Source organism: Penicillium cinerascens (assembly GCF_028974065.1).
Source record: "Penicillium cinerascens strain IBT 15544 chromosome Unknown scaffold_4_segment0_segment1, whole genome shotgun sequence".
Lineage (NCBI taxonomy): Eukaryota > Fungi > Ascomycota > Eurotiomycetes > Eurotiales > Aspergillaceae > Penicillium > Penicillium cinerascens.
The window spans coordinates 3909751-3935470 of record NW_026695298.1 but is presented as its reverse complement, the minus strand read 5'-3'; the positions used below and the strand labels follow the sequence as shown (position 1 = coordinate 3935470).

General features: G+C 48.4%; 11 protein-coding genes across 11 annotated transcripts; 4 read left to right on the top strand and 7 right to left on the bottom strand.

Moving 5' to 3' along the window:
* Nucleotides 1–791: 791 nt before the first annotated feature.
* On the top strand, nt 792–1156 carry N7498_010614 (DUF3759 domain-containing protein; the record flags this gene model as incomplete). Its single annotated transcript, XM_058457670.1, has 2 exons — nt 792–807; nt 861–1156. The coding sequence occupies 2 exons, from the start codon at nt 792–794 to the stop codon at nt 1154–1156; spliced, it is 312 nt and encodes a 103-aa protein (XP_058304569.1).
* Nucleotides 1157–2214: 1058 nt separating this feature from the next.
* N7498_010613 (phosphotransferase family protein) lies at nt 2215–3499 on the bottom strand (the record flags this gene model as incomplete). The annotated part of the gene is made up of 3 exons (XM_058457669.1): nt 2215–2644; nt 2709–3214; nt 3269–3499. 3 exons carry the CDS (start codon nt 3497–3499, stop codon nt 2215–2217), a joined length of 1167 nt encoding a protein of 388 aa, XP_058304568.1.
* Nucleotides 3500–4413: 914 nt separating this feature from the next.
* On the bottom strand, nt 4414–5644 carry N7498_010612 (lysophospholipid acyltransferase family protein; the record flags this gene model as incomplete). The annotated part of the gene is made up of 2 exons (XM_058457668.1): nt 4414–4825; nt 4890–5644. 2 exons carry the CDS (start codon nt 5642–5644, stop codon nt 4414–4416), a joined length of 1167 nt encoding a protein of 388 aa, XP_058304567.1.
* A 547-nt stretch (nt 5645–6191) lies between these two features.
* Nucleotides 6192–6797, bottom strand: N7498_010611 (uncharacterized protein; the record flags this gene model as incomplete). The annotated part of the gene is made up of 2 exons (XM_058457667.1): nt 6192–6386; nt 6459–6797. 2 exons carry the CDS (start codon nt 6795–6797, stop codon nt 6192–6194), a joined length of 534 nt encoding a protein of 177 aa, XP_058304566.1.
* A 564-nt stretch (nt 6798–7361) lies between these two features.
* On the top strand, nt 7362–10461 carry N7498_010610 (GPI ethanolamine phosphate transferase 1; the record flags this gene model as incomplete). The annotated part of the gene is made up of 4 exons (XM_058457666.1): nt 7362–9095; nt 9142–9329; nt 9382–9671; nt 9755–10461. 4 exons carry the CDS (start codon nt 7362–7364, stop codon nt 10459–10461), a joined length of 2919 nt encoding a protein of 972 aa, XP_058304565.1.
* Nucleotides 10462–11819: 1358 nt separating this feature from the next.
* Nucleotides 11820–13314, bottom strand: N7498_010609 (DUF1479 domain-containing protein; the record flags this gene model as incomplete). The annotated part of the gene is made up of 2 exons (XM_058457665.1): nt 11820–12986; nt 13048–13314. 2 exons carry the CDS (start codon nt 13312–13314, stop codon nt 11820–11822), a joined length of 1434 nt encoding a protein of 477 aa, XP_058304564.1.
* A 1471-nt stretch (nt 13315–14785) lies between these two features.
* Nucleotides 14786–15868, top strand: N7498_010608 (uncharacterized protein; the record flags this gene model as incomplete). Its single annotated transcript, XM_058457664.1, has 3 exons — nt 14786–14837; nt 14895–15136; nt 15212–15868. 3 exons carry the CDS (start codon nt 14786–14788, stop codon nt 15866–15868), a joined length of 951 nt encoding a protein of 316 aa, XP_058304563.1.
* Nucleotides 15869–16134: 266 nt separating this feature from the next.
* N7498_010607 (uncharacterized protein) lies at nt 16135–17889 on the top strand (the record flags this gene model as incomplete). The annotated part of the gene is made up of 5 exons (XM_058457663.1): nt 16135–16196; nt 16257–16339; nt 16402–16756; nt 16816–17044; nt 17098–17889. The coding sequence occupies 5 exons, from the start codon at nt 16135–16137 to the stop codon at nt 17887–17889; spliced, it is 1521 nt and encodes a 506-aa protein (XP_058304562.1).
* Nucleotides 17890–18497: 608 nt separating this feature from the next.
* Nucleotides 18498–19455, bottom strand: N7498_010606 (Bax inhibitor-1 family protein; the record flags this gene model as incomplete). Its single annotated transcript, XM_058457662.1, has 3 exons — nt 18498–19092; nt 19180–19250; nt 19312–19455. 3 exons carry the CDS (start codon nt 19453–19455, stop codon nt 18498–18500), a joined length of 810 nt encoding a protein of 269 aa, XP_058304561.1.
* Nucleotides 19456–19732: 277 nt separating this feature from the next.
* N7498_010605 (SPX and EXS domain-containing protein) lies at nt 19733–23078 on the bottom strand (the record flags this gene model as incomplete). The annotated part of the gene is made up of 7 exons (XM_058457661.1): nt 19733–20767; nt 20817–20906; nt 20956–21129; nt 21182–21325; nt 21385–22887; nt 22946–23000; nt 23065–23078. The coding sequence occupies 7 exons, from the start codon at nt 23076–23078 to the stop codon at nt 19733–19735; spliced, it is 3015 nt and encodes a 1004-aa protein (XP_058304560.1).
* A 1132-nt stretch (nt 23079–24210) lies between these two features.
* Nucleotides 24211–25040, bottom strand: N7498_010604 (DUF3759 domain-containing protein; the record flags this gene model as incomplete). Its single annotated transcript, XM_058457660.1, has 2 exons — nt 24211–24450; nt 24996–25040. The coding sequence occupies 2 exons, from the start codon at nt 25038–25040 to the stop codon at nt 24211–24213; spliced, it is 285 nt and encodes a 94-aa protein (XP_058304559.1).
* Nucleotides 25041–25720: the final 680 nt, after the last annotated feature.

The following is a 25720-nucleotide window of genomic DNA, read 5'->3' as shown; positions in this document are numbered from 1 at the left end:
AGCTGAAGATCTGCACATCGCTTGTTCTCTGCATCAATGTTTCCGACCCTTGTGACGCAACAATAATTTGTTCGAACATCTGATTGGCCACCGACGTAATAGGTCTGCCGTGACTGCCTCTCTTAGATTGAGGGCTACGGTACTTCTGCTATCTCTTTAAGTATCTCTCCTTCTCGCCCCTGTGTAGTCCAATTTTCAAATTCCAGATATCTCGGACTATTACCAGGCTACGTAACTAATATTATCCTAGGAATTTCTCCTTCAAATATAGATTTCATTGTTGAGATAATTGAGAGCCGGCAACTCGCCACCGCTCAAATTGGATTATGTCGTTACTACACTATCCACAATGCAGAAGCTAACCTCGCCTTCAAGATATTCCGCTTTAGACGCCAACAGAGAGAGAAGTGGCGTTTCTGGTCCCATCCATAGAGCCCAGTAATGTATAATAGCGGTCCGGCCACTGTCGATGATATCGAAGACTTGGGCTGGTCTGGCAGGAAGTATTAGACAAAACATTTTTCCTTGCCTGTTTAGCTCTCTATAGGATAATCACAGCCTTCTGAATTATGACTGGCGAGCGACGACGAAGTCCCACCGCCACTGATCGACGCAAAGGTCTCACCACTACTGATCAGCGATACATACGTAAATGAATAAAAAGTGGAATGATAGTATGGTATCTATATAAAGCTACCACTGCCCTGGAGCCATCGTTGTGTTAAGATATCTAATCACAAAATTTCTATCTAATAGTAAAAAGGCAAGCAAGCTCTCTGAACAAACAAGCCATGGGTTGGTTTAGCGGTAGGAATTGCGCACCTTGCACATCTCTTCCTATTGCTGACTGACTGAGTTAGATTCCTCTGACCAAGCGAGTGCCTACGACCAGCTCCTCAACACACCCGATAGAGCTAAACTTCCTGATGAACTCATTGCCGCTGCCGCCTCATATGAAGCGGCGAAAGCGTACGAGAATCATTGTGCAGAAAATGGTAAACTCACCATCCGAGGAATAAAGGCAACAAGAGTAACATGTGCAGGAAAACCTGGATCCCATGCAGAAGCTAAAGAGCTTCTAGGTGCCGTTGCGGGGGCATTCATTGACAGAATTGTTGAGACAAAAGGTAAAACAACACGCATGCCAACAACTTGATAAAGTGTCAGCGGTAGATTATTAGATTTATATTGCAAGACTTGTACCTGATTCTCAATGAGTTGATACTGTGTATATTTTAAAAAAGAGTACTATCTCTAGGTGTTAGTCCGAGTGTCATGCTTATCTTGTACCGTATTGTACCAAAGAAGAACCAGTTGTACCTGTGGCTTCCGCACAGTGCCCGCCCACACGGCGGTACTCTTGCTGGCCTCACCCTACCAAGATCAAAGCAAGAATGGGTCACATGGCCGGTCCGCTCCTAGGGTCTACCAAGCCGCTTATCCGGTACAGGGTAACAGCTGGAATGCAGATATTAGTGCATACGTAAACGCCCCCCACCTCCCGGTGAGGGTGCGCTGCACCGGTAGGCCCATTTTCACTAGTAGGCCCAAATTTTCCATAATCCATCGTTTTTCGTCATAACCAGCCACCACTATGCCTAATCAGCCCAAAATTGCGCTCGTGTAATCGAGGCCTGCGAAGCCGCCTATGCCCAAAAAAAGCCGAATTTGTCGAAGATCGCTCCGGAATATAGTGTTTCGTATTACGTACTGCGAGGACGCGTCCGATGGGGTAAATTAGCTTGCACTGCCTAGAAACTGGTCAATAAGGCTCTTTAAGACTATTAGGAGGAAGCTTTGGCTCACTGGATATGTGATATACGTGACCGCTATCTCCTGAAACAGTGGATTTGGATAGGATTTGTGAAGCCAAAAAGTGATCTAGTTTCAGGAGGTCCAAAATTGGAAGCCTAACCAAATCCCCTCCCGCTATTTTTGTTTGGATTGTTTGCGTTGATTTGGAAAGAATATTTTTGGATGATTCTAGTGCGTGAGTCGCCCATACCCTTCCGAGACATGAGGCAAAGCGTCTCTTGAGTGCGACTCCAGGCGTCTTAACGATATGCAGTCTTCCGCAACTATGTTCTGTTACATATTCATATTTAAAGTGGAACCCATACTAATCAATTTCTGCGATAGAAACATGCCGCTTGCACAAAGAACAATAAAAACTTCAAAATGGCTTGCAAGAAATCATTTGAGCCGATGGGGGCTCTAGCTTCCACGACGGGTTTCCGGAGAATGATGGACATGAGCAAAAAGACAAGCAAGCTCCGAATTGCGAATCCATTCGGAATCCTTCGTCCATGAATTGACTATGATCTCTTTTCCAAGTTTCGCTACTTGCTCAATTTGCTCGGACGTACCCCATCCGGGGGCGATGGTTCCAAAGCTGAGAAGGTGGATTCCGACCTGAAGAATGGTTCTCCAGGCGTGACTTTCTGTCTGCTCTCTCAGTCCCTCGGCGTAACCTTGCACCATCCAAAGCCCCGCATCGATCTGCTTGTATAACCACAGGGCATACATTTCTCCGATCATTTCGCCATGGTCAAAAGCAGGAACTCCGAGGTGAGCCATCTCCCAGTCTACCACAAAAATAGCCGTTTCTTTCTCTCCTTCGAGAGGTGTATCTTCAAGCAAAACACTGTAGAGTAGGGTGAGTCTGGAGCTCAAGTCGATATCACATATACGAATAATTGACTACTTACTTTCCAGTCCAAAAGTCGCCATGAACCGGTACAAGCCCCGGAGACCCGTCCTCCAATTCCTTTTTTGCCATTTCGTTCACCTGGACGAAGATGTCTCGTGCCTCATTTAGGACGTCCGGAAAGTCCTCGATACGCTGTACAAGCCAGTCATAGTTGATCATATAATTCAAATCTCGCATATCCTGGTTAAGCTCCAATGTAGCGAGAAACTTGCGCTCGTTTACCGCCGGTGGCACACCATTGTGAAAGGCCGTGATGTATTGGGCTAGTGCTTTACCCAGAAAATGACATTTCGGTCGCAAATGTTCTGCAGTCGGCGATGAAAAGTTCTTTAGAGCGTACCGTTTCAAATCAATGGCACCAAGAACATATTCCTGTATCTGATTATTGGTTCTTTCGTGGAAGAAATAGCATTGCGGCGTCTTGATAGTGAATTGGAGCTCTCTCTCATGATGCAAAGTGAAGTGGAAAGAAGCAAGCGATCTCAGACACTCAGTCTCCATTTGCTTATTGAAGTCAGCGAATTAGCCAATGAGACTCGTGAGGACACGGTTCCTTACAAGACGGTCAGCGCTAAGTTTGTTTTCCGGTGCCACGGCCATATGGCCCTCGCCGTGTTTGACGATCACATCTCTTGTGCCCTCCTGGAGAGATTTAAATAGTCGCGCTCGGAAAACAAAGTTTGTTGAGCCTCCGGATAGAGCTTCAAGCGAGGAGCATGCATATGGGGTATCTCTAAGCCACAGCAACAGCTCGCGTTGGATTTCAATTGTAGTTTTTGGGTCTGCCATTTTCAAGTTCGCATCAGGACAATTAGAGAGCCTATCTTATGAGCAATTTATACAAGAACCCATAAGCAGCTGCCTGGTCCTACAGGCAAATGGGCCTTCCTAGGCTGAAATATTCCCGTATTGCCTGCCTTTTTTGTCAAGTTCAACAAGATAAGACAAATAGGCACCACTGATAACGTCAAAACGTCCACAAATCCTATGATAGAGAAGAAGTAGAATTCTTGATTCGAGATCGAGTTTGGTAGAGCGGATTTGATTGTTAAAATAAATTAAACAAGGGGTCAAAAATGGTTGTTTATCACGCACATGTCTGAAACACTCGACTAGTAGACCAAGTCTTATTACCAGCGCAAAGGCTATATTCCTTGATCTCCCTCTGATGTCTCGAGTTCACAGAAACCTTGGAATACTCCTTAACCCTATCCGCAACCGGCTTTTTCCAACCACTCCGGAATCTCTCATTGATAACGACATATTCAGCAATGAGTGCCGGCTTTTTGGTCTGGTCCATTTGTAAGTTGATTGGAATCAACTTGGTGCTTCGCATAGACGCGGTACATCTCGAAACTGGTGCCACCCCCTACGCTCTTCAATCGATGTTCCAAATCAATGCCAAGATAGACTAGGATATATTGGGAATTACTCTAACATATCCATGGTAACTGGTGGACGCGTGCTGACGCTCGCTGTAAGCCCTGAAACGACGTGGTAATTGTTGGGGAAAAGTCAGAATTCGTGGCAGTATTGAGCACCAATACATGTATTACGAAGACAAAGTAAAAAAAAATAAGACTGAAAATCCAGGCAACGAGTGTTCTTGCTTGTAGATCACGCGATATATTAATCTATACGACAGGCTTACTCCTGCCCAACATTCCTCAAACATACATTAAAAGATATACCAAGGAATAGGTTCAGCCTCTAACTCCGCAATAGTACCCATAACCGGTGTATAGAATTCCAAACCACAAGGAAATTCCCAACAGGGTCATCAGCGTTTGTTCAGCCTTCGCCGATGAGGACAGCCTTCCATGTGTCACCAGAAGACTAACCATTGGGGTGAGGGCCTCATGCTGTCCTGGCTCATTGCTCGCCTCAAATCTAGACGGCAGTTCGGAGGGGAAACAGCCTGTGCGAAAGAATTCATCTAAAAAGTGATCCTTCTCAGCCCACCGATCTACGAGCCATTTCTCAAAGATATGCTGACTCTGTAATGGGATATCTGCTATCTTAAAGCATCTCCAATGCATGTGGATAGCAGTTGGTGATTTCCCTCCCATGAAAATCGAGCGCATCGTGAAATATATACCAGGGAAGCTTCCTCTTCTAAGATGAGATCGATATTGTTAGCTGTATGCAGTCGAACTGGCTCCATGCCCCTTCAACTTACGGTCGTCCTTCATACGCGATAGTGCAGTCATAAAGCCAAATGACAGAACCTTGTAGCTGTCGCAAACAGAAGAATAGACCTGTCGACCGTGGCAGGATTACATGTTTGAGCGGTCGGATACCTGATTTGGCTCCGTATTCATTGCTGCGCTGTTTTGACGTGGGAGTAAATACTGTTCCTTCTGGGAAAATGAGCAGCCATGCCGGGGACTGACTGTTTCGAATTGCCTTCAGGCGATGTTCCAGCCTTGGCTTGTCGACGGCCCATCTCCGGGCCATGAGTACAAACCCGTAGAATCTCATCGCAATACCAAGGAACGGGACGTATTTGAAAGATTCCTTTAAAACGATGAAGAATCGTCCGTGCATCTGATTCGCGTACGCATACCACCACATGTGAAATTGGTCGACGGATGTTTGGTGGTTCGATATAATGAGAATGCGCGCGGGAAATCTCGTCCTGAATTTCCCAGCTTTCACGTAGAGTTGCCCTCTCATGGTTCGGTCTCCACTCAATTGGATCGGGCATGAAAATGCACACTGCGTAATAGCAATGAGCGTACATCCAAAACATGCTTTTGTCCATGCTATGCACTCGTCATAGTGATAGCTGCTCATCAAGTACAAGGGAGTAACAACAAATTGAAGAAAAACTGTAGCGAAACCACAACACGTAAACCATATTATAAAGAGGAATGCTCGCAATATTCGCATATGGCTTGCAATTTGATCTTGGATCCAATTATTGGTCTTCATAGGTTGGAGAAATGAGATTCGACAGAAGTCAAATAAATTCAGCTGAAAGATGTGTCAAAGGTGTTGCCCAGTATGGTATGGTCGTACTTGGCTTCAAAATACGTCGAAAATTTAAAAGGTAGAATAGTCATTATTTCTCTTCATGATGTAGCGATTGAAAATAGAAAAATTGAGATAAAAGATGGTCATGTGGGAATATTGAACATCTAATGTACTAAATACCTTTCGATCTTTTCTACTGGATAGTGGTGATTGGACATGCTAGTATAATCGCAAAATATGCCAATCTCAGAGTCTATATGCAAGGAGAAGTGTTCGAGTCCCAGGAGCAGTGTATTCAAGGGGTATCTCAATGTAGTCCCAACCTTGCTCTTTAAATTGCCATAGGAATTCCAAAATATAGATTATCTTAATACAAACTGATAAATATTCAAAAACATAAGACATTTGATTCGCATTTCACTGTCGCAAGTAGCTGTTTCATCTTGGATAGCCCGAGACCTATCGGCTGGAAAGACTCAGATACCATTGTAGACCAGTCACCCAACTAAACATCAATAGCCTTTCTGGTATCTGTGAATGCACTGTCTACCTTAGACATATTAGGCGAAAGTGATTCCTGCTGGTCTTTTGGAAGATTCTGTCGTAGAGTATCGTGGAAGGCATTGTTTTCATCCTGGAAGTTACCCACGATTCCTTGCGCCACGTAAGCCACGCCGACCTTGCTTTTCATGGAAGTAGCCTAAATATTTCAATAACATCTATTAGCATCAGAACACCCTGATAGAAAGAAACCAAGTTCATCGCAGGTTACCTTTTCCGACACGGTCCTGAGAACTCCTAACGTCTCTGGCTGCAGCTGGTTATAAGCATCAACCACTTTGCGGGCGTCGGGAGCCGAGAGTGGTCCAGCCTCTCTGAGTTGCAGGTTCGCTTTTTTTGCGGACCTATGTGCGTGGTCGAACTTTTTGGCAACAGTGTAGCCGGTAACCTGGCCGTCACCGTAACTTTGAAGGGCTTGATGCGCTTCCCTCAGGTTACTGGCAAAAATGTTGACTCCAGCGACGGCTTTTTCAGCATCTGCAAGGCAGGTGATTGGTGATGCAGCAATCACAGCGAGGAACGAGTATAAAGAAAGCTTATGAAACAGCATTTTCAGGTCGGTGAAATAGTAATCAAGTAAGGGAAGAGTTGAGATTGAGATTAGGGATAACAGGTAAGATACAGGGTCTCTGTGGCGGACGGGCATAGCTTTAATATTTGTATTAAGGATCTATCTAAAATAAGATAAAGCGTTGGATTGCTAGGGTTTCCTACTTCCGATGTAGAGTATGGAGAGTGGCATTCTTAGGCACATACTCCAGTATTACTTTGATCATCAGACAATGCTCTCGTGGTAGACAAAGAATTTGATCCCCAGCATTTTGGATTGGTAAGAGAGGAGCAGTCTGCTAACGTTGTACATAGAGCCCTTACTGGATGTTGAAAGCCGCTGAGGGTCTTTTCCCCTTGCATCCCGGTAAAAGAATGATAAAAAGAAAGAACCATCAAGTGTAGAGTTACATTTTATCATATGCCTAAAGCAAGGGACTAGCGGTAGATGAAAGCCAAGGCATCATTTAACCTTCTTCAAATAGATGTCACTTATGCCAGTGAGCACTGCTTGGCCGTTTTAAGCTTGAGCAGAAAAGGAGAAGCTTTCTAACAACTTTTGACTATGCAAAAGGCTAATTATCTGGGCTTCTTAGCCCTATCGATAATATTCCACACGATCTATCTTTGTTCAGTCTTTGACATGTACTTCGTCGATCCTGTGGTCAGCGGATCTCAAACTTTCCGGGTTGAAGATCATTTGGGACCTGTGGCCCCCGCAAAACGACTTGTCTTGTTTGTCGGCGACGGCGTCCGAGCCGACAAAACATTCCAGGGCTTGATAAGGAAATCCAAAGAGGCCAATGATACATCGCTTTGGTATGCCGCTCCGTTTGTACGATCACGCATTCTTTCCCATGGGACTTACGGTGTTTCACACACACGCATACCCAGCAAAACCCGTCCGGGCCACATTGCCATTACCGCTGGCGTTTATGAAGACATTTCTGCTCTCACCGCAGAATGGAATCCACTTGCCGGGGAGATCGACACGATCTTCACGCGGAGTCACCGCACATGGATGTGGGGAAGTCCGGATTTAGTGCCCGTTTTGAAGGGCAATTCAGGTCACCAGCGGATATATATGGATACCTACGACGAATCTCTTGAGGACTTTGCAGCCAATGCCACGCAGCTGGATACATGGGTGTTTGACAAAGTCAAAGATATTTTTCACCGTGCCAAGAATGATCGACATTTAGAACTGTCATTGAGGGAAGATAGAAGTATATTTTTTCTCCACCTTCTCGGACCTGACACTACGGGACATGCGTATCGACCATCTTCTCAAGAATATCTGGACAATATCAGACACGTCGACAACGGTGTTCAGGAGATCACCCGACTAGTTGAAGATTTCTTTGGCGACAACCGGACGGCCTTTGTTTTTACATCTGATCATGGCATGAGTGATTGGGGTAGCCACGGTGATGGGAATCCAGATAATACTCGTACTCCGCTGGTGGCATGGGGGGCCGGTATAGCAAAGCCACAGCTCACTAGGAATGCAGGGGCAACTTCAGAGAAGGACTTGCTCTCATCAAGATGGGCACTCGACCACATACAGAGACACGATGTCCAGCAAGCTGACGTGGCGGCCCTAATTACGTTCCTCTTGGGCAGTGAGTTTCCTGTCAGCTCAATCGGACGTGTTCCTTTGCCTTATCTGGATGTGGGCTTGGAACTGAAGGCGCTTGCGGCCTTAATAAATGCAAAAGCTATATTTGAACTGTATCGAGTGAAGGAAGCTCGCAAAAAGGCACAGAAGATCGGATTCTCTCCTCACAGGATGTTCAGCAGTGAAAACTACCGCCCAGAGCAGCAAATCTCAAAAATTCAAGATCTTATATTAGCGGGCAAGTTGGAACAGGCAATTCAGGAGTCTTGGGATGTGTATTTCAGAACAAGAGAAAGCCTCGATTATCTGCAAACCTACGACTGGGCATTTCTTGGAACCATTGTGATAATGGGCTACCTGACATGGATCCTGTTTGTCTTGAACCAAGTCCTTGATACACACCTGCTACGGAATCCCAAGCCATCCAGCAGATCTCGAATTCGAATCTGTATATTCTGTTGCGTTCTACTTGGTTTATTCTCCGTGTTCCGATATGAATATGCGCCCTGGAGGTATTATCTATATGCTGTATTCCCTACTTTCTTTTGCGAGCAGTTATTGGCAAAGCGAATATCTTTCTCCGATGGGATTGCAATGTTGGCGCCCAAAAAGCCAGGTCTTTTGATCAGCGACAGTTTTGGCCTTGGTGCAGCGATTGTGCTCTGTTATTTGGAAGATTTGGTAAGTCGATATTTTCCGTGGATAATTCAAATTAATATTTCTCTAGGTTAGCATCTACTTTGATCGAAAGATGGTAACATACTCATTCTGGATAGCATCCTTTTATCCGATGTTATATGGCTGGTCCTTCTTATGCCGAAATTATCTCATTTCCATTGGATGGGCGCTTTGCTGTGTCCAAATGAGCATTTTTACACTTGCACCTGCCTTGAAAGTTGAGGACACCTACCTCATGTGAGTATCTGCATTTCATTCCAAACTGTCTCTCCTTCTAACAGAGCAGCAGCGTATTAGGTGGCATACTTATATCTCTAACAGGGATTTTGTATCTCTATTATGAGTCCGCCGTAGCCCCTTTTTTCAACTGTGTGCCAAGCAAAAAGAGCTCCCGACTGGCATTAGGTATCCAGGTACATTGTATCCCGAATCGACGAAATTTAATATATCTTAGCTTACAGATTGAGCAGGTCGTGCTGGTGATTTTCGCTTTGCTTGTAGCAAGATCTAGTGCGTTATCACTAAAAGACAAACAGGGTCTGCCTACTGCCAACCAAATTCTGGCTTGGTCTCTTTCAGGTGGGTGCATGAACACCTAAGTTCCATGTCGAGATGGGAAAAAAATAATGACATTGCAAAATTTGAAGCTAACTGTGGACAAGGGGCATCTCTCGCATTTCGACTAGTTCATCGCTTCAATCAAAATGCCTCCGACTTGACTCATCTGATGGCGACCTTTCTGTCCTTTGCGCCCATTTATATTCTGTTAACAACCTCTTATGAGTCTTTGTTCTATCTCTCCCTCTGGATAACGCTATTAATTTGGCTTGGACTGCACTACGCTATACTCCGATATAACCAATCACCCTCATCTAAGCCAGCTAAACACAGAGTCGCCCATGAAGGTATGGTAATTACCAGAAGCATCTGTGCCGAATCAAAGCATGCCCCTCCGACAGTCACTTTTCAGGCCTGCAACGTGCTCGCGGTCTGCTTTCTCCTACATGCAGCCATCTTCAGTGCAGGAAATACATCTTCTCTGTCATCTTTCTCGCTAGAGGGTGTCTGTCGCTTTATCACAACCTTCAGCCCAACAGCTCAAGGGGGACTATTAGGCATCAAACTCTTTATACCGCTTTCTATGGTTCTTGGGATAATCCGCGTTTTGAATAGCTCTACAGGGCTAACTCCCGGAGCATTGTTTACAATGGCCACCTGCCTGTTAGATTTGGTCATATTACGATTTTTCTTAACGCTGAAGAGCACGGGTGGCTGGTTTGTGGTCGGAGTGGGTATCAACCATTTTCTTCTCGCCAATGTATTACTTATAGGGGCCAGTGTACTTGAACTAGCTAGCTTTGTCGGTTAAAGTGAGGTATCAGACTCATAATGTCTGCGAAAAAGAGACGGGTGCTTGAATTGGAAACACCTGGTTATGCAAAGGAATTAACAATTTCATTGCGATTCTTGTGTTACATCTTATGAACTATCGTCTATTATAAAAATTTATTGTCCTACGCATGCACCAGTGTTTGACTTTTGGCATGTATAGTTCCGAAATGAGAACAAACGACACTGTAGACCCTGCGGATGAAGGGATGGAAGGCGGATAGCCTATGGTATTATGGGAAGTCCCAGTATACCCGGTTAGACGTGGAAGTCCAATGCAAGGCTGGAAGGTCTAACTCAAGGAGTGATGTAGGGGGTGGATCAAAATCTGCATACCATTGTAGATCTCTCATGAAGAATGGGGAAAAAAGAGGGAAAAGAGAGCTAAAATTGGCCCTCTCTGCTTTTCCTATATTAGCAATCGTCTCAAGACAAATCTTTACGCGGGCCACGTACAATCCTACATTCTTAATGACCTTAAATATCATTTGGATAATCATTTACTTGGCTGGTTTGATCCAAAGCTCGTTATCGAGCACGTCTTACTCTACTGGAAACCTCTCAATATCAGAGTTAGCGACCGCTACTTCCATGTTCAAAACGCACGACAACGAACAATGTTCCACAAGCACATGTACTGAGGAAGTGATCGAGAACCTACTGTTCAATATATCTATTACTGCATTCCAGCATGCTCGAATTTCCAAAATACCTTCTGAGTGTATTTGGTACTCGGACCTGTGCTCCAAAAGTCCAGATGAGCCACTGGGCTTCAACTTCTCGCTTAGCTGCTCCCGGCATGACTTTGGCTACCACAATCTCAAAAAGCAAAAGCGATTCACTCGTGAAATGAGAAAAAAGATTGATACCGGGCTCCGAGAAGACCTTTATGGCTACTGCAGCCAATTTTCTGGTCGGGACTTTTGGAAAGGAATAGCATGTCGCTTCGTGGCCGACGCCTACTATGTTGCCGCCCGTGTGTTTGGAAACTCTCATATGATGGGAAAACACCGTCATGTTTACGATCTGGTTATAACTGCTTCTGCTGAGAACCTTGTGTCCATTTGAGATGTAGAATAAGAGCCAGTCGCACGATTGCCTTGGAACTTCATTGAGAGATGCCTCAAAGCGTCACTGATGGGGCTTACTGAAGGGAATAGAGCTTTAAATAGTCGCAGATTCAGACTATGGAATTTTCTAGGATATTCCAAGCTACAAATTTGTAACACACCTGAGTAAGTGTCATGAATAAATTGATCCCCATTTTGCACGAATGGCTTTGTATGTATATCAAGTTTGAAATAAACGCCTATCCAATGACGGTATCAACACTGGTTCTTACACTCTGAAGCAGGCTTTGTTAGCCGACCGCACAGCCTCCTTCTCACCCTCGCTCATGGAATCAATGATTTCCCATGGCTTATCACCGAGACCCATGGCACGCTGTCCCTCCGGACTCAGCGACGACCAGTCCATCGCACCCTGGAATCCCATCTCACCAGAGCCACCGGCACCGGGGAAGTCCCAAGGTGGCGAGTAGGAAAGTGCAGCCTGGCGCTGCTTGAGGAGATAATCGACGTTCATGTCGCACAGAGGAGTAGCAGGGATATACATCACGCTGGAGTCACCCTTGCCACAATGTTCCTTGTCAACCGAGTGCAGCGAATCACAGTGCCAGCCGACAAAGTCACCAGGCCCGACCTCCGGCACAGAGACCATGGTAGTCTCCAGATTCATGTGCGGATGAGTAACGGGATTGTATTCCTGGCAGGCTCCTCCAACGGAGCCAGGGAAAGTAGCGTCCAAGTTGGGCTCGAGGGTCTTCACATCAAAGAATGGCCGCAGGATTGTGTATGCAGTACTCTGAATAAGCATGGGGCACACATGTAGTGTGCCCTCGCCGGGTGCAGTGTCGGACATGGATAGCCAACCCTGGAAGAAGCGCAACATCGAGCAGGCGCCTGCGCCGTTGTACAAATCCATCTTGGCAGCCAGACGATGCCGGACATCCCACGGGTCATACTGCTCCCAGTTACCCTCCAAAATCTTGGCATAGACATTGGAGTACTCGGGGTCTTCCCAGCGCTCAAGGGAGCCGCCGTCGATGTGCGGGCCGAGCGTGAACTTGGAGTCACCGGGGTTCCTAATTCGCAAGCGGTCCGAATAGGTGAGTGGGTTGGAGGTAGAAATTCTGGATTTGGGGTCTGACGAGTGCCACAGGCGCTGCAGGAAACGCTGGGCATCAAGCATGTTGGGATGTGCGCGGGCTTCCGCTTGAGACGGAGTCCAATACAGCTCGTAGACAGCAGGAGAATCAGCGGGGAAAGCCTTCACACGCTCTTGATTAGCAGTGACATAGTCACGGATGCGCTGCTTGTAGTCCAAGGCCTGGTCCCGAGGAATGACATTTCGAATTACCACAGTGCCTCGGTGGCGGATCTCCTTCACAGCTGCTTCGGAAATCTTGCCCGACACAACATCGGCGTAGTCCACTGAAGGGATGATCTAATTCATGTCAGCGACTATTTCTTCGGGTGAATGACAGAAGGTATTAGATATCACATACATCACTGCCCTTCGCCTTGATCTTGTCCACTTCCTCTTCCATGGTAGGCAAGAGCCGCTTCCAGCTCTCTCTCAAAGCCTTTTCATTTTTCTCCCAGAATTTCAACTTAAGATCCCGAAAACGTGGGGGAAGAGGCTCTGGCTGGTAGTCCGGTCTCAAACTTGGGAAAACAGACGAGATGTCACCGGCGGCTTTAGTTGTCTGCGCCGCCGTGGACGTTGATGCCGCACGGGCGGCTGTTTTTGATAGAATCCTGGACATTGACATGGTTGATGATTGGGGTGTGAGTTCACTGGAGACTATTTGGGAGAATACACTCGACTTTTTATATTTAAGCGGCCATCGTGGGGTGTACACTGCTGCGGTGTCGGGAGCCTACCGCTTTAAGGAAAGCAGCCGCCGGATGGCGGGTAGCATTCCATTTTAAGTCTATCGTGGCACTTGGTCCGAAATTCACACGCTCTGATTCGCGGACCTGCGTCAGGGAATTGTATACTCCGTGAACATTGTTGGCGGTATGTGAAGCAGACACTGATGGAAGATCATCCCGGTTGCCCGGAGAGAAAAGTATAAGACATGACCTCATCCACATTTCTTCAACAGTCTGGAGTTTACACCAAATACTTGCTGATGATCAAGGTATCCTTTAACAAACCTATATTTGACAGCTTTGACTCCACAATCTGTCCAGCAATCTGTCCATGAGATTTACATTTCAACTGCAGCTATAAGTCGCTTGGTTCACTTGACCCGGTAAAGCGACCACACTGGTCAAGAGAGATATGCAGCTCGTAGACGACTGACTGTTCCACTTGTCTTAGGTGGTCTCGCCCGTCCAGGGATACATATGTACCTAGTCCATTATGGGGTTTTTGGTTCGATCCCTAGCTGCTTACAGCTTCTTGTGTGTTACCCTACAAGTTAATTTAGAATGGGCTATTGTTCAAGTGTCGATCCTGCGGCTACTAATCTCAAGTCGAACCCTCTCTGTTTTGCACCTGTACTTCGGTGCACATGTGCTAATCAACCCTTGCCATGATTTATAATTCATCCGGAGAATTTATGTCAAAGGAAGCAGTGAAGAAACGTTTTCTACCAACTGAAAGCCTATGCATTATAAGTGGCCAGTACTTGCATAGACAGGGCAAACCACAAAGGGCAACTTCTCTCTCGATTGACACATTACATGCAGCTATGGTGAAGTATCGTCCAGAGATGGAAAAACACTTTTCTTGTCGGAACTATTACTGGGAAAATATCACGCCCACTCGTGTCTACCAACTTGTCGAGGAGCGATACGCACTGCCTCTTTGGGAAATCCATCCGAGATGGAGAACTGTGGTGGGGATGAGATCATCCAAACCCGCAATTCGGCTTTCATTACGCCGATTCGGTTTACGCCACAAAATTATTATTTTTTGCTGGAGCCGAGATAGATTAAAGTAAGCACAAGAAGCTCGCCAGAAGAAAGGAGATTCTTCTAATTCGAACCTGCCAAATGACTTTTACAGCCAAGAAGGCTAGAAGTGGGCTTGGGAGAGCTCGGTGATCTAGCCGGGCTCGGGCCACCTTCTTGCGATGAGCACCGATTAAAGATCCCCGCGAGGGGTCCCCCTCTTCTCTAAAGCGGCTACGGTATGCGCTGCAATTGACTCCGAAGTTCCACACGTGGACATAAAAGATCCGTAGGTGTCGCAGGTGTGGCTCTCCATATCTCCACCACTTGTCTGCACACACTATGGCTCTCTCGGTCAACGGACGGTCAGCTATCATTACTGGAGCAGGCTCTGGTATGTCGCACTGTACTATCGGTCGAGATTCGGACAAGAATTCTCACATCTAGCTAGGAATTAACTTCGCCTTTGCGAAGCTGCTGGTGGATAATGGGTGCAACGTCTTGATCGCAGACTTGGCCCTGCGCCCCGAGGCGAAGGTGCTTGTCGACAAACACTCAAGTGGAGCTGCACGAGCCGTATTCCAAGAGACAGATGTGAGAGACTGGTTGCAGCTAGAGCGCATGTTCGAGGTTGCAGAGAGAGAGTTCGGCGAGATCGATATCGTTTGCCCGGGTGCCGGAGTCTACGAACCGGTAAGTTTCTACAGCAAATGGATATGTTACGGAGAAACTCTTTGGAAGCAGGTTGCTGACAGCATATGCGAACAGCACTGGAGCAACTTTTGGCGCCCACCCGGTTCCGCGCCCAGCCAGGATTCGCCCGATGGAGGTCGATATGCTCTGGTCGACATCAACATTACACACCCCATTCGCGTGACACAACTGGCCATTGCGCATTTCCTACGCCACAAAGAAAACGGTCGACCGAAACACATCATTCACATCTCCAGCATCGCTGGGCAGAATGCCGCATTTTCGGCGCCTATCTACGTCGCGACGAAGCACGCTATTAATGGCTTGGTTCGGTCACTGGCCAAGCTCGAGACGCTCGATATTCGAGTTACAGCCGTGGCTCCAGGCGTCATCAAGACACCGCTCTGGACAGACCATCCCGAAAAGCTGAAAATGGTTGATGACAGTGTCGACGTGTGGGTGACGCCCGAAGAAGTGGCTACCGTGATGTTGGCGCTTGTGCAGCAGCAGCAGGTGAGCGAGACCATCGGAGATCGGTCTGGCCGGGGCCCGCAGTTCCCAGTGAGCGGGGGTACAATCCTAGAAGTGTCAAAGACCGTGCGGGCAGTCGGGCAGTTCAACGATCCAGGCCCCGGGGACCGGCCCGGCAACACTGCAGCCGACCATGCAGCCGTAGAGTCGGAAAGTTTCCGTCTGTTGGCGGCAGAGGGATGGGGTCGATCCAAGTTGTAATTATTCTTATCACACAATCGGTAATGAAGATCATGGCATAATTATCGCGTTCGTAGTTGTAGTCAAGGCAAAGCGGAATGCGGAGAGGAAAAAGTCAGGTGCTTGGCCTATCGGGACACTCTGATAAGAGACCACGGCTCCGTTTCTCTCCTCCTCCATCTTCATCATCCAACTCATCTCGGCTTCGCTGGTCGCAGTCGCTATGTCCGGAGCCTTCTGATTCAATTTACGGCGTAGAATCGGGCTTTCGCATACTCACTTACACCATGGAGGAGGAGGCAGCTGTGGGGGCAGGCCCTGCGAGGCTGCCCCAAAGCGGACTGCGACGGTTCGTCTCGGGACCCTTCCCCCAGTTCAGTTGGCATGCTAACATGGATCACTGTGCTAGTCGAGCAGGTCGGTCCAAACATGTTACGGGCGTCGCTGGGGAGGCCAGCTGGTCAAGCAGTGTGATCAATCTCGTCAATACGAGTGAGTGGGAAAAGTTGTTGTCCGCGGCTGAGGTCGATTTCTAACGCGATGCTTTACTGTAGTTATCGGCGCCGGAGTACTAGCGATGCCGCTCGCCATTTCGCATATGGGAATCGTCTTGGGAACATGTGTCATTTTATGGTCCGGCGTCACCGCGGGATTCGGCCTCTACCTACAATCACGATGCGCGCAATATCTCGATCAAGGGAGTGCATCCTTCTTTGCACTGTCGCAGTTGACATACCCCAACGCCGCCGTGGTTTTTGATGCCGCCATTGCGATTAAATGTTTCGGAGTCGGCGTGAGCTACCTGATCATTATCGGAGATCTTATGCCAGGAGTAGTTCAGGGCTTCGTGGGAGGCGAGCCAGTATATGACTTTCTTATCGATCGTCATTTCTGGGTAACGGCTTTTATGTGAGTTTAGATGCGTAAGAATTGAGGAACGACGTTGCTAATTGCCTGGTGACTTGCAGGTTGGTCGTGATACCTCTTTCGTACCTGCGCCGCCTAGACTCGCTCAAGTACACCAGTATCGCGGCCCTGGTGTCTATGGCCTACTTGGTTGTCTTGGTCGTTTATCACTTCGTGAAAGGAGATACGATCGCAGATCGAGGCCCAGTCCGCGTGATCCACTGGGCTGGACCAGTTTCGACGCTCGGCAGTCTCCCAGTCATCGTATTTGCGTTTACATGCCATCAGAACGTACGTCTTTTGCGAATTTGTCATTTCCGGGTATTGACTATATGAATTGATAGATGTTTTCCATCCTCAACGAAATCAAGAACAACAGCCATTTCCGGACGACAAGCGTCGTTTTTGCTAGCATCGGCAGTGCAGCTGCCACCTACATTCTGGTCGCTATCACGGGATATCTCTCATTTGGTGACCGCGTGGCCGGAAACATTGTCGGCATGTATCCACCGGGCGTCTACGCGACAATCGGGCGAGCTGCAATTGTCATGCTAGTCATTTTTTCTTATCCTCTCCAATGCCACCCTTGCCGAGCCTCAGTCGACGCCGTCCTGAAATGGCGCCCTGCGGCCCAAAAGACTGGCACTGAGAACTCTCCACACCGACACCCGCTGCTGGGACCGCGAGGCAACCGCACGCCAGAACCCATGAGTGATCTTCGATTCTCAATCATCACTACGACCATTCTAATCCTGAGCTATCTGGTCGCCATGACAGTGTCTTCCCTCGAAGCAGTGCTCGCGTACGTGGGTAGCACGGGCAGTACCAGCATCAGTTTCATCTTGCCGGGCCTGTTCTACTATAAAATTTCATCTCCTGACTCCGCCGCCCACCGTGGTTTGATGAAGGAAGACGATGAGGCTACGGACGATATCTCGGATGACGATGAGGATGCCAACGTTGAAGGCGAGGGCTCCCTGTCTCGCTCATTGACAGAGAGCGGCCTCTTGCTCCGCGGAGTCCGTCATTGGCGCAAAGCTTTGCTTCGCCGTCTGAGTTTAAGCCTGGCTATTTATGGCATTGTGGTCATGGTCGTCTGTCTGATCACAAACACTTTCTTCGTTACTTCACACTGATCAATGCACTTTCGCTCTCAAATACCCGGATCTGCCGGATGGGTTTGAAGTTTATTTAGTCATGTTTGACTGTATACCGAAAAAGCGGTTCTGTCTGCTCCTTTACCGACTTGATGCTCTTTCTTGGATATAGGATTCTTCTTCTTCATCATCTTTGATTTTGCATGGTTCTTGCAGGTATTGACCTTGGGTTGTTTTGTTTAATTTTGGTGACTGGCGTTTAGAGTGTTCAACTTTACTTTCTTGTCATTTGTTCTTTTTGAGAGAAACTATTCCTGACCATACTTGACCCATTTTGAGGTTAGCGTGAGTATAGGCAATTGCAGGCATAAGAAGGGATAGTTTTAGAATCTCCTTCTATCATGCAAAATCTCTCGTCTTCTACACGTTCTTTACTCGTCTCAGACGGTCGAATTTATGGGGCAAGACTGAGTCATAATCAAAAAGCATATAGACATTAAATGAAAGTAGTTGTAGAAGCAAGAAAGACACTAATGCATGAAACCAGGTTCGAAAAACGCCAGCAATAGCCAACTTGCCTATCCACCCTTCGTCTATCCCCTGAAAGACGATCAAATTGCAGAACAAGAGCCTGATAGCTGGCCCGCTTAGTTGTTGTTCTGGCTGTTCAGGATACGTAGAATAGACATGAAGAGGTTAATCACATCCAAGTACAGAGAGATCGAAGCCTGGATCTCGTCATCGAGGTGGTAGTGGCGCATCACCAGCTGGGTATCAACGAGGATATACCCCGAGAAGATAAGGGTCCCAAGGACACCGTAGATGAGCTCGGCAGTGCTACCGAAGGGGATGAACATGGCCACAAACCCGAACAGGACCATGAACCACAGCGCGCCGAAGAGATAAGGCATCCAGTCGGTGAAGTCATATTTGGTTTGGCATGCAAAGAGCGTCAGGGCCACGAAAATGCCCAGTGTCAGGGCTAGTGCCTGCACGACAACTCGCACTTCGTAGAAGGATGTCACCACACTGATCGAGTATCCTTCAAGTAGAGTGAAGCCGGCCAGGAAGATGAGGTTTGTCGGGTATGACTTGGCTTTCCACCACGTGGCGAGCATGAATCCGAGAGCACCGAAAACAGAGATTATTACAAGCCATGGGTTACTCTGGATCCATGTGCGGTAAGACTCGCTGAAGAAGGAGATGGAGCTGAGACCGAAAGTGACCAGCAGTTGGACGGTCCTGTGGAAGATGAGGTGTCAGTTGCATGCTTGGTATGTGAAGGATCTTTCTTTGTAGGTTTGAAGAAGGATATGGAGCTGGACTCACAGGATCGAGTACACCTTGCGCACGAACTGCATCCGGATATCAATGGTGCCTTCCGACACGCAGCCACCGAACTAAACACCACGATCAGCATCTTCTATTTGCTCCCAAAATACGCGTGGAGCTTTTCCGTACCTTGAAGTCATCGGGCAGGTTGTCATTCTCGGTGCGCGGTGCTGGGTCAGCTGTAGCCTGATATGAGGGCGGCGCCTGTGTGAACTGCTGATCCTCGAAGGAATCCCGCTGCGGGGCAGGCTCGTAACGAGCGTTGGCAGCCATGTTGTTGCGTGTTGGAAGCTTTCGCTATCGAGCAAGTTTTGATGACGGCGGAAAGATGTAAGAGAGAACAAAGAGGTGAGGCGTGGATGACTTGGCGGGCGCAGCCATGTGACGTTGAATCACGTGCATCCATATCTGCGCGATAAGAGATCACATGCGACTACTCAAGTGGAAAAAAGACGTCAAATTAAGATAGATATGTGCATTTTGATCACCGGATGGGTTTAGCTAGGTTGAAATCCATAATTATACTTTCTAAGAAATTCATACTTCTCGTCTATTCGACGACCCGATCGATCTGCGAGGGCCGGTTAGAAGCCGCCTGGTTGTCGTCATACGAATTCTCGACAGTCGACCCCGAGTCTTCATCAGTATCCAGCACGCCATCGTCGTCTTCATCTTCGTCCTCGTCACTTGAGTAATGAGCACCACGAGCCATATCTTGCGACACGGTTGCACTAGACATTTCAGTCGGAAGTCGTCGTCTCTGGAAGTCCTGCGCATGTGCAGTAGACATGGCATTTCCCACCGCTTTGGCAAAGCTGGGACGTCGGTTCCGAGCGCGCAGGGTTGAGATCGACGGCGTTCCGGTCTCAACATCACCCGGCGCCATGAAAGGTGTTGTTGGCTGCTGTTCTTGCAGCGGCACATCACCCGGCTCTACGCCATCAAGACCTGGGGTCAACGTGGCAGACGCAGGCACGTCGTATGGAAGAGGAACGTCTCTCGAGGCTCGGAATAAAAGCACGTTTGTGCAATGTTCATTCTCGACACGGAAGATGGACCACATTCCACGACGAAGAACCTCTGATAGGGAAACGACAAAGCTGAGAGCAGCCGAATGTTGGAGATCGTGGACGAAAATGGCGTAGAAAATCCAGTTGAATCGAACCACAACATCCAAGATCATCGCAACGTAATAAACCCATACGCGACGGAACGCTAGCACTTCACGGAGAAGTTTGTGTTTTGCATATGGGTTGCCCAAACTCCAGTCCATGATCAGATCCCAGACGGATGTATAGACAGCGTTCAGGAGACCGAAAGTGATGAACGCTGCCTGGAAGCGAGTGTGTCGGTCAATGCGGTACATGCTTAAAGTCGCGTAATAGAGGATACTAAAGATATACTTTCCCAAATTCAGGAGATGAGGGAAAGAATTCCTGGTGTCGACGTATCGACGAATGCACTGAAAAGCTCGCCATATCGCTGGCAAGGTGGTGAAAAAGCCCAGGAGTCTTGAATGGTTGGAGTTGCATTTGACTGGGTTGGCCCACTGTGAGGCGTACAGGCAGAAAAACAACTCGATGTTCTGGGCTGTTGTTAGTATAGCCTAAGAGAATGGACCCTGGTCAACTTACCCCCATGGCATAGACTTGAGAACAATACATGTCACCCAGGAAAAAATCACGAAACTCAACAGGGTATATCCCAGCGAGTAGAAGTCGCCACTGTTTCTGTCAATAATAATTCGAGTCGACAAGAATATTCAAAACTCACGTTTGAAAAGGCCCACCACTTCCGACTGCGGTGGTAAAGAACTCGGGCCGGCAGGAAGATGATGATGAGCGTCAAACCGATCAGCACAACAGGCCAGTATATGTACATGGCATTGATCCACGAAAAATTAAGCCACATGAAAAGACCCATAAGAAAAAGGAAGAAAGATGGAATCTGAATGACTGTTAGCATGAATTGTTGTCGGTTGGCGAAGGCTAGCACATACCTCGAATAACTGGCGCCACTCTAAGGTGTGCCTGGTATCAAATTCGAAAACGAATGCATAGTTGATCTTCGACTTTGTCCAGACCATACAATCCAAGGCAAATAGTAAGACATGAAACGCGATAAGGAAATAACCACCATAAATCTAAAAGAGTCAGGCCTGCACGTTACACGTGGAGGTGGGGGAAGTAAGGGAGCACGAACCTGCAGTAGATAGCTGGTCCAAACCTGCTCACGCACTTCAGCGGAACGTAAATGTTGTGAAGCATAGACCAGTGCCTGAATAGCAAAAAGGGTACCGGCCATTAGCAAAAGGCCGGAGCGGAATGTACTATGCGAATAATCGCCCGACTTCTTCATTGTGTGACGAAGTTTCGAGGCAGCGATCTTGCGGTTGCCACGCTCGAAATATCGAGCATATAAATCTTCCACTGCCGACATCAAGGTCTCCAGCACATCACTTTGCACAAATGAGGCCTTGTTGACCTTTTCGGACAGGTACCGCAACGGTGGTTGGGCGTTGACAGCCTTGTCGTATTTCTTGTTGATCTTGCGGAAAGCTGTTCGGTTGAGGTAGGCATATCCTTTTAGCAGCTCTATTCCGCGGTAGAACTCCTGCAAAGCATACTTGAGCTTGCGCTTGGCAGATCTATAGGAAACATCATTATTGGGCGGTTCCTGCCGCCGCATGAAATCTCTTCTGTTGGAAATGAATTCACGGTCGCGAGCCGGCATCCTTGGCGTCGCCATCTCCGCCAATGCCTGCGAATTCTTTCCAAAATGAGCCTTGCCCGTCAATGTGTCCTTCAGCCGGGAGCTGCTTAGTTTTCCGAACCCATTCGACCTATTTTCAGAGTCCACGTTCCGTCGTTTGTTTGCTCGTTTAGCGTCATACACTTCCTGGATGCGCTGGTCCCGCATGATATGCAGCTGCTGACGAAGAACCTTTAACCTCTCCGCAGCTTCCTGCTCCTTCATTTGGTAGAAGTCATCGATCTTCTTTAGCTGCTCATCTAGGAACTTGAAGAATGCTTGTTCTTGCTTTTCGAATTCCGATTTGGAGACGATCGGTGATCCTTTGCCGACCGAATCCACATCATTGTAGGAAAAGACACGCCGCATGAGCTGTGATGTACGATTCACCGAGGTGGACTTCATTAGAGCTTTGCCTTGCTGGCTTTGGCCAGTTGGCTGTCGTGCCAAGGGTGATTGGTCGGGCGCGTCTTCTGTCGCGACATTCTCCGGTAGGTCACGAAATGTAGCACGTCGGGTTGCAACGGGAGACGGCGTTCTGACTGCCTGGCGACCTTGTTGCACCTGTGGTGGCATATACTCCTCCTCCGGGTCTAGTGCGGGGTCGGGAAGCTCGAATGAAGCAGAATCAGACCCGTGGCCATGTTGCTGTGTTGGAGTCGCAAGAATACTGCCATAGCTCCCGGCAGTTTCCGAGAATCGTGATCCGGGTGTTCGAAGCGGCTGTCGCTCTGTTTTCGGCGTGGAACGAGTATTCGATGGCGAATGGGCGCCGGTCTGCTTAGGGGCCGTTGAATCGATAAACTCTCCCGCATCGAGCTGCTTGTCGGTGTTGGATGGCGTCAGTGTTTCGCCGTGGGAGAAAGGAGTAGCTTGACGAAAAGACGGAGTTCGAGGACTCCGATGAGCCGAACGAAGGGCCCGAGAAATGGCCTTGACCTTCTTCTTGCCGCCCTATAGTATAAGCGGTCAGCACTGACTCCAGTCCAGATAGTACGGAGTTCAGTCGTACCTTGTAGTCGAGATACTTCGCCCGCCATTCAGGAACCAAGTCCTGTTCCAGCTCTCTGTATGAGACTAACGTCAGCCACCGGAATGCCCCATAATGGAGCATCACAGGATCGAACTCACTTGGCAAACTTCATCCTGACTAGCGAATCTCCGTCATCGCATACTTATCAGCGGTTGGAAGGAAAACTGTATGTCGTGGCACCGGCGAGGGTTGTACGGAGGGACAAGACCGGGAATCGAATTATCTGCACAAATTCCTCCAAAGTGGACGACCGATAAGGGCAGGAAAAGCAAGCTAGGCGGCCGGGGTTCTAGTGTCGTGATAAGGAAGCATTCAGAGAAACAGAAAATTCCGGGGATCCACTGACGATCATCTACGCAAGGTACCGCCAGGGATGGAATCGTGTATCGAATACCCCGAATATAAGCGCGTGCGCCATAGTTGAATCGAGTCCCGACGACGAAGGCCGGTACGAATCGCAACAATCAAGAAGCCCGGCGCGAGCACGTGCTCCCGCACGATGAGCTCACTGCCCGTGTTGATGCCCTGGTTTTCAGGCATGGAGGATCCCTCGGTCAGCCGTGTCCGTGATTGGCCGTCTTCTTATTCGAGCTAAACCGGTTGTGGACGGCCCCACAAAGCCAGATTCCGAGCTTTAAACCGGTATCCGATGTTCGATCTATGCGATTGGTACCTTTGATTCTCGACTGCACCTGCATCCTGCATGGCGTTTGTCACAGTGCGTCATCTCATGACCGCTGCACTGTATCACTCGGGGAACACCACCCGGGTCATCATTCGGAAGCCCTGATAGGAGGTCAGGATCTACATTTGCGTTGGAATGCACACCGCTCCGGAATGTGTGCAGCGTGATTTCCCCGTGGTGGCTGGCTAGGAGATATCTGCGTCTGCAACCCTATGCACTCCGCTTATGCGCTCGGAACATTCTCGTCCTTGGCGCATTGGCTCGCCCGCGAGTGTATCAGGCATTGCGCACTGCTACTTGCCCGCAAGGGTGATGACCATTTTACTCCCTATGATGGAGATCTGTAGCAAACACCAAGGAAAGTTCGGGACAACAATTTGTCATGTCGTCATATGTTCATATTCCTGGCCTAGGTACATCTACTTGATACTATAGCCAGGATATCCTATTAAAACAAATCTGGCCTTCGTCCATTCACAGGTGACTGGTCGGCTTGCAATGCCAGATTGCAGGATCGCAACCAGTTACTCGGAAGCAGATATGATTGTCTCGAGACCGTTCACCAGCGGCCGAAGCTCTCGTGGCGCTCGTAGCGGCTGCGGTCATACTCCTCAGCACCGTGGCCGCTGATGTAGTGCTCGTCGTACATTTCGTGGGCGTTCCTCTTGGCGTGCTCCTTGGCCTTGATTTTGTCGACCTCGTCCATGCCCTTTGTCTCGGCGAGATTGTCAACCTCGGCGCCGACAAAGCCGGCAATGGCCTCCTTGGCGAAGGAGTGGCTGACGGGCTTGCTTGTATACTAGTTAGAAAGAATACCACCAATGATCATTCGACGAAATAGTATACCCTCCTTGCGCTGGAGGTCCTCGTAGGCCTTCATTCCGGCAAAGGAAGCGGCACCAGTAGCTAGCTCGTGGGTCCACTTGGTCTCGTGCTCCTGGCCGCCGTACACCTAGCGGTGAGCATCCTCAGAGTCGCCTATCACAGCCAGCCTCCAGTTCTTGGAAGTTCGGTATACTAGCGAGAACTGTAGCGGTCAAAGCGCGTGTGCTAAGACGGCCGCTCCCGCGTGCATAAGTTGTGCATGATAATCAATATCAAAAAATAACTTACCCCAGCCCCAAGCCTTTGTGAATATAATGTGTGGTGGTAAAGAAAAGGTTTCTTAGAAAGGGAGTTAATGTAGAGTGTTGATGGGAGAGAAAAGAAGCAGTTGTCACTGGGTAGATGAGGGGGCTATATACATGAGCAAGCACGACCGATCCTCCAGAAAAGCTACACGTATTTCGTTCTTGATAGTCAGGAGGTCCTTCCCTCCTCCAATCTCAGCTCTGGTGGCCCCACCACTGTGTGGACAGAGTGGCTGAGAGTGTTTACTCCGGGTTCCATCAGAGGATAGTCGGAGAAAGATGGAGCAAACCCCCTCCAAAACATTGCTCGACCTCGGATTCTACTGATTATCCGAATCCTTGCCCCTCCATCAGGGAGTGGATTGTATTCGGGGTACTAAATGGAGAAGGGGCTATGGGAACCTGGTCCAGTGAGGTAACTGACTGCCCCTCATATTAGCCAATCTCGCCCCCGAAGAATCAGGCAGTCTCATCGTCCCCAGTGGGAGGCTGCGAGGGTATCTATCATGGTTCCCAACGCACAACTTCACGAGTCCCGGTCATTTTCGGGTTCCAGTTGTACCGGTATTTAAGAGTGTCCAATGAAGCTGTTCATGAGTCCATACTGAGACGGGATATAACTTTGGGATGCTGGAGCTGTGCATATCACCTGTGCACAAGAGTACCACCCCATTTTTTGCTTCAGCCATGACCAGAGCCAAGACTCGCAATACAGTATTATCTCTTAATACCGAGCTATCGGAAATAGAGATGATACGCTACTCCCAGGGTACGAGTACGTGTCCTGTCGGACCCTTTGAAATTGTGGAATGCTGATCGAAAAGACCCAGATGGACCCAGGTGGATCCATTCAGCCTTAATCCACCGGCAGATGAGCAAATTATAAGGAGAGGCCCGGTGGAACAGTTTTCTATTTCCCCCCTAGCGGTATGAATCCCA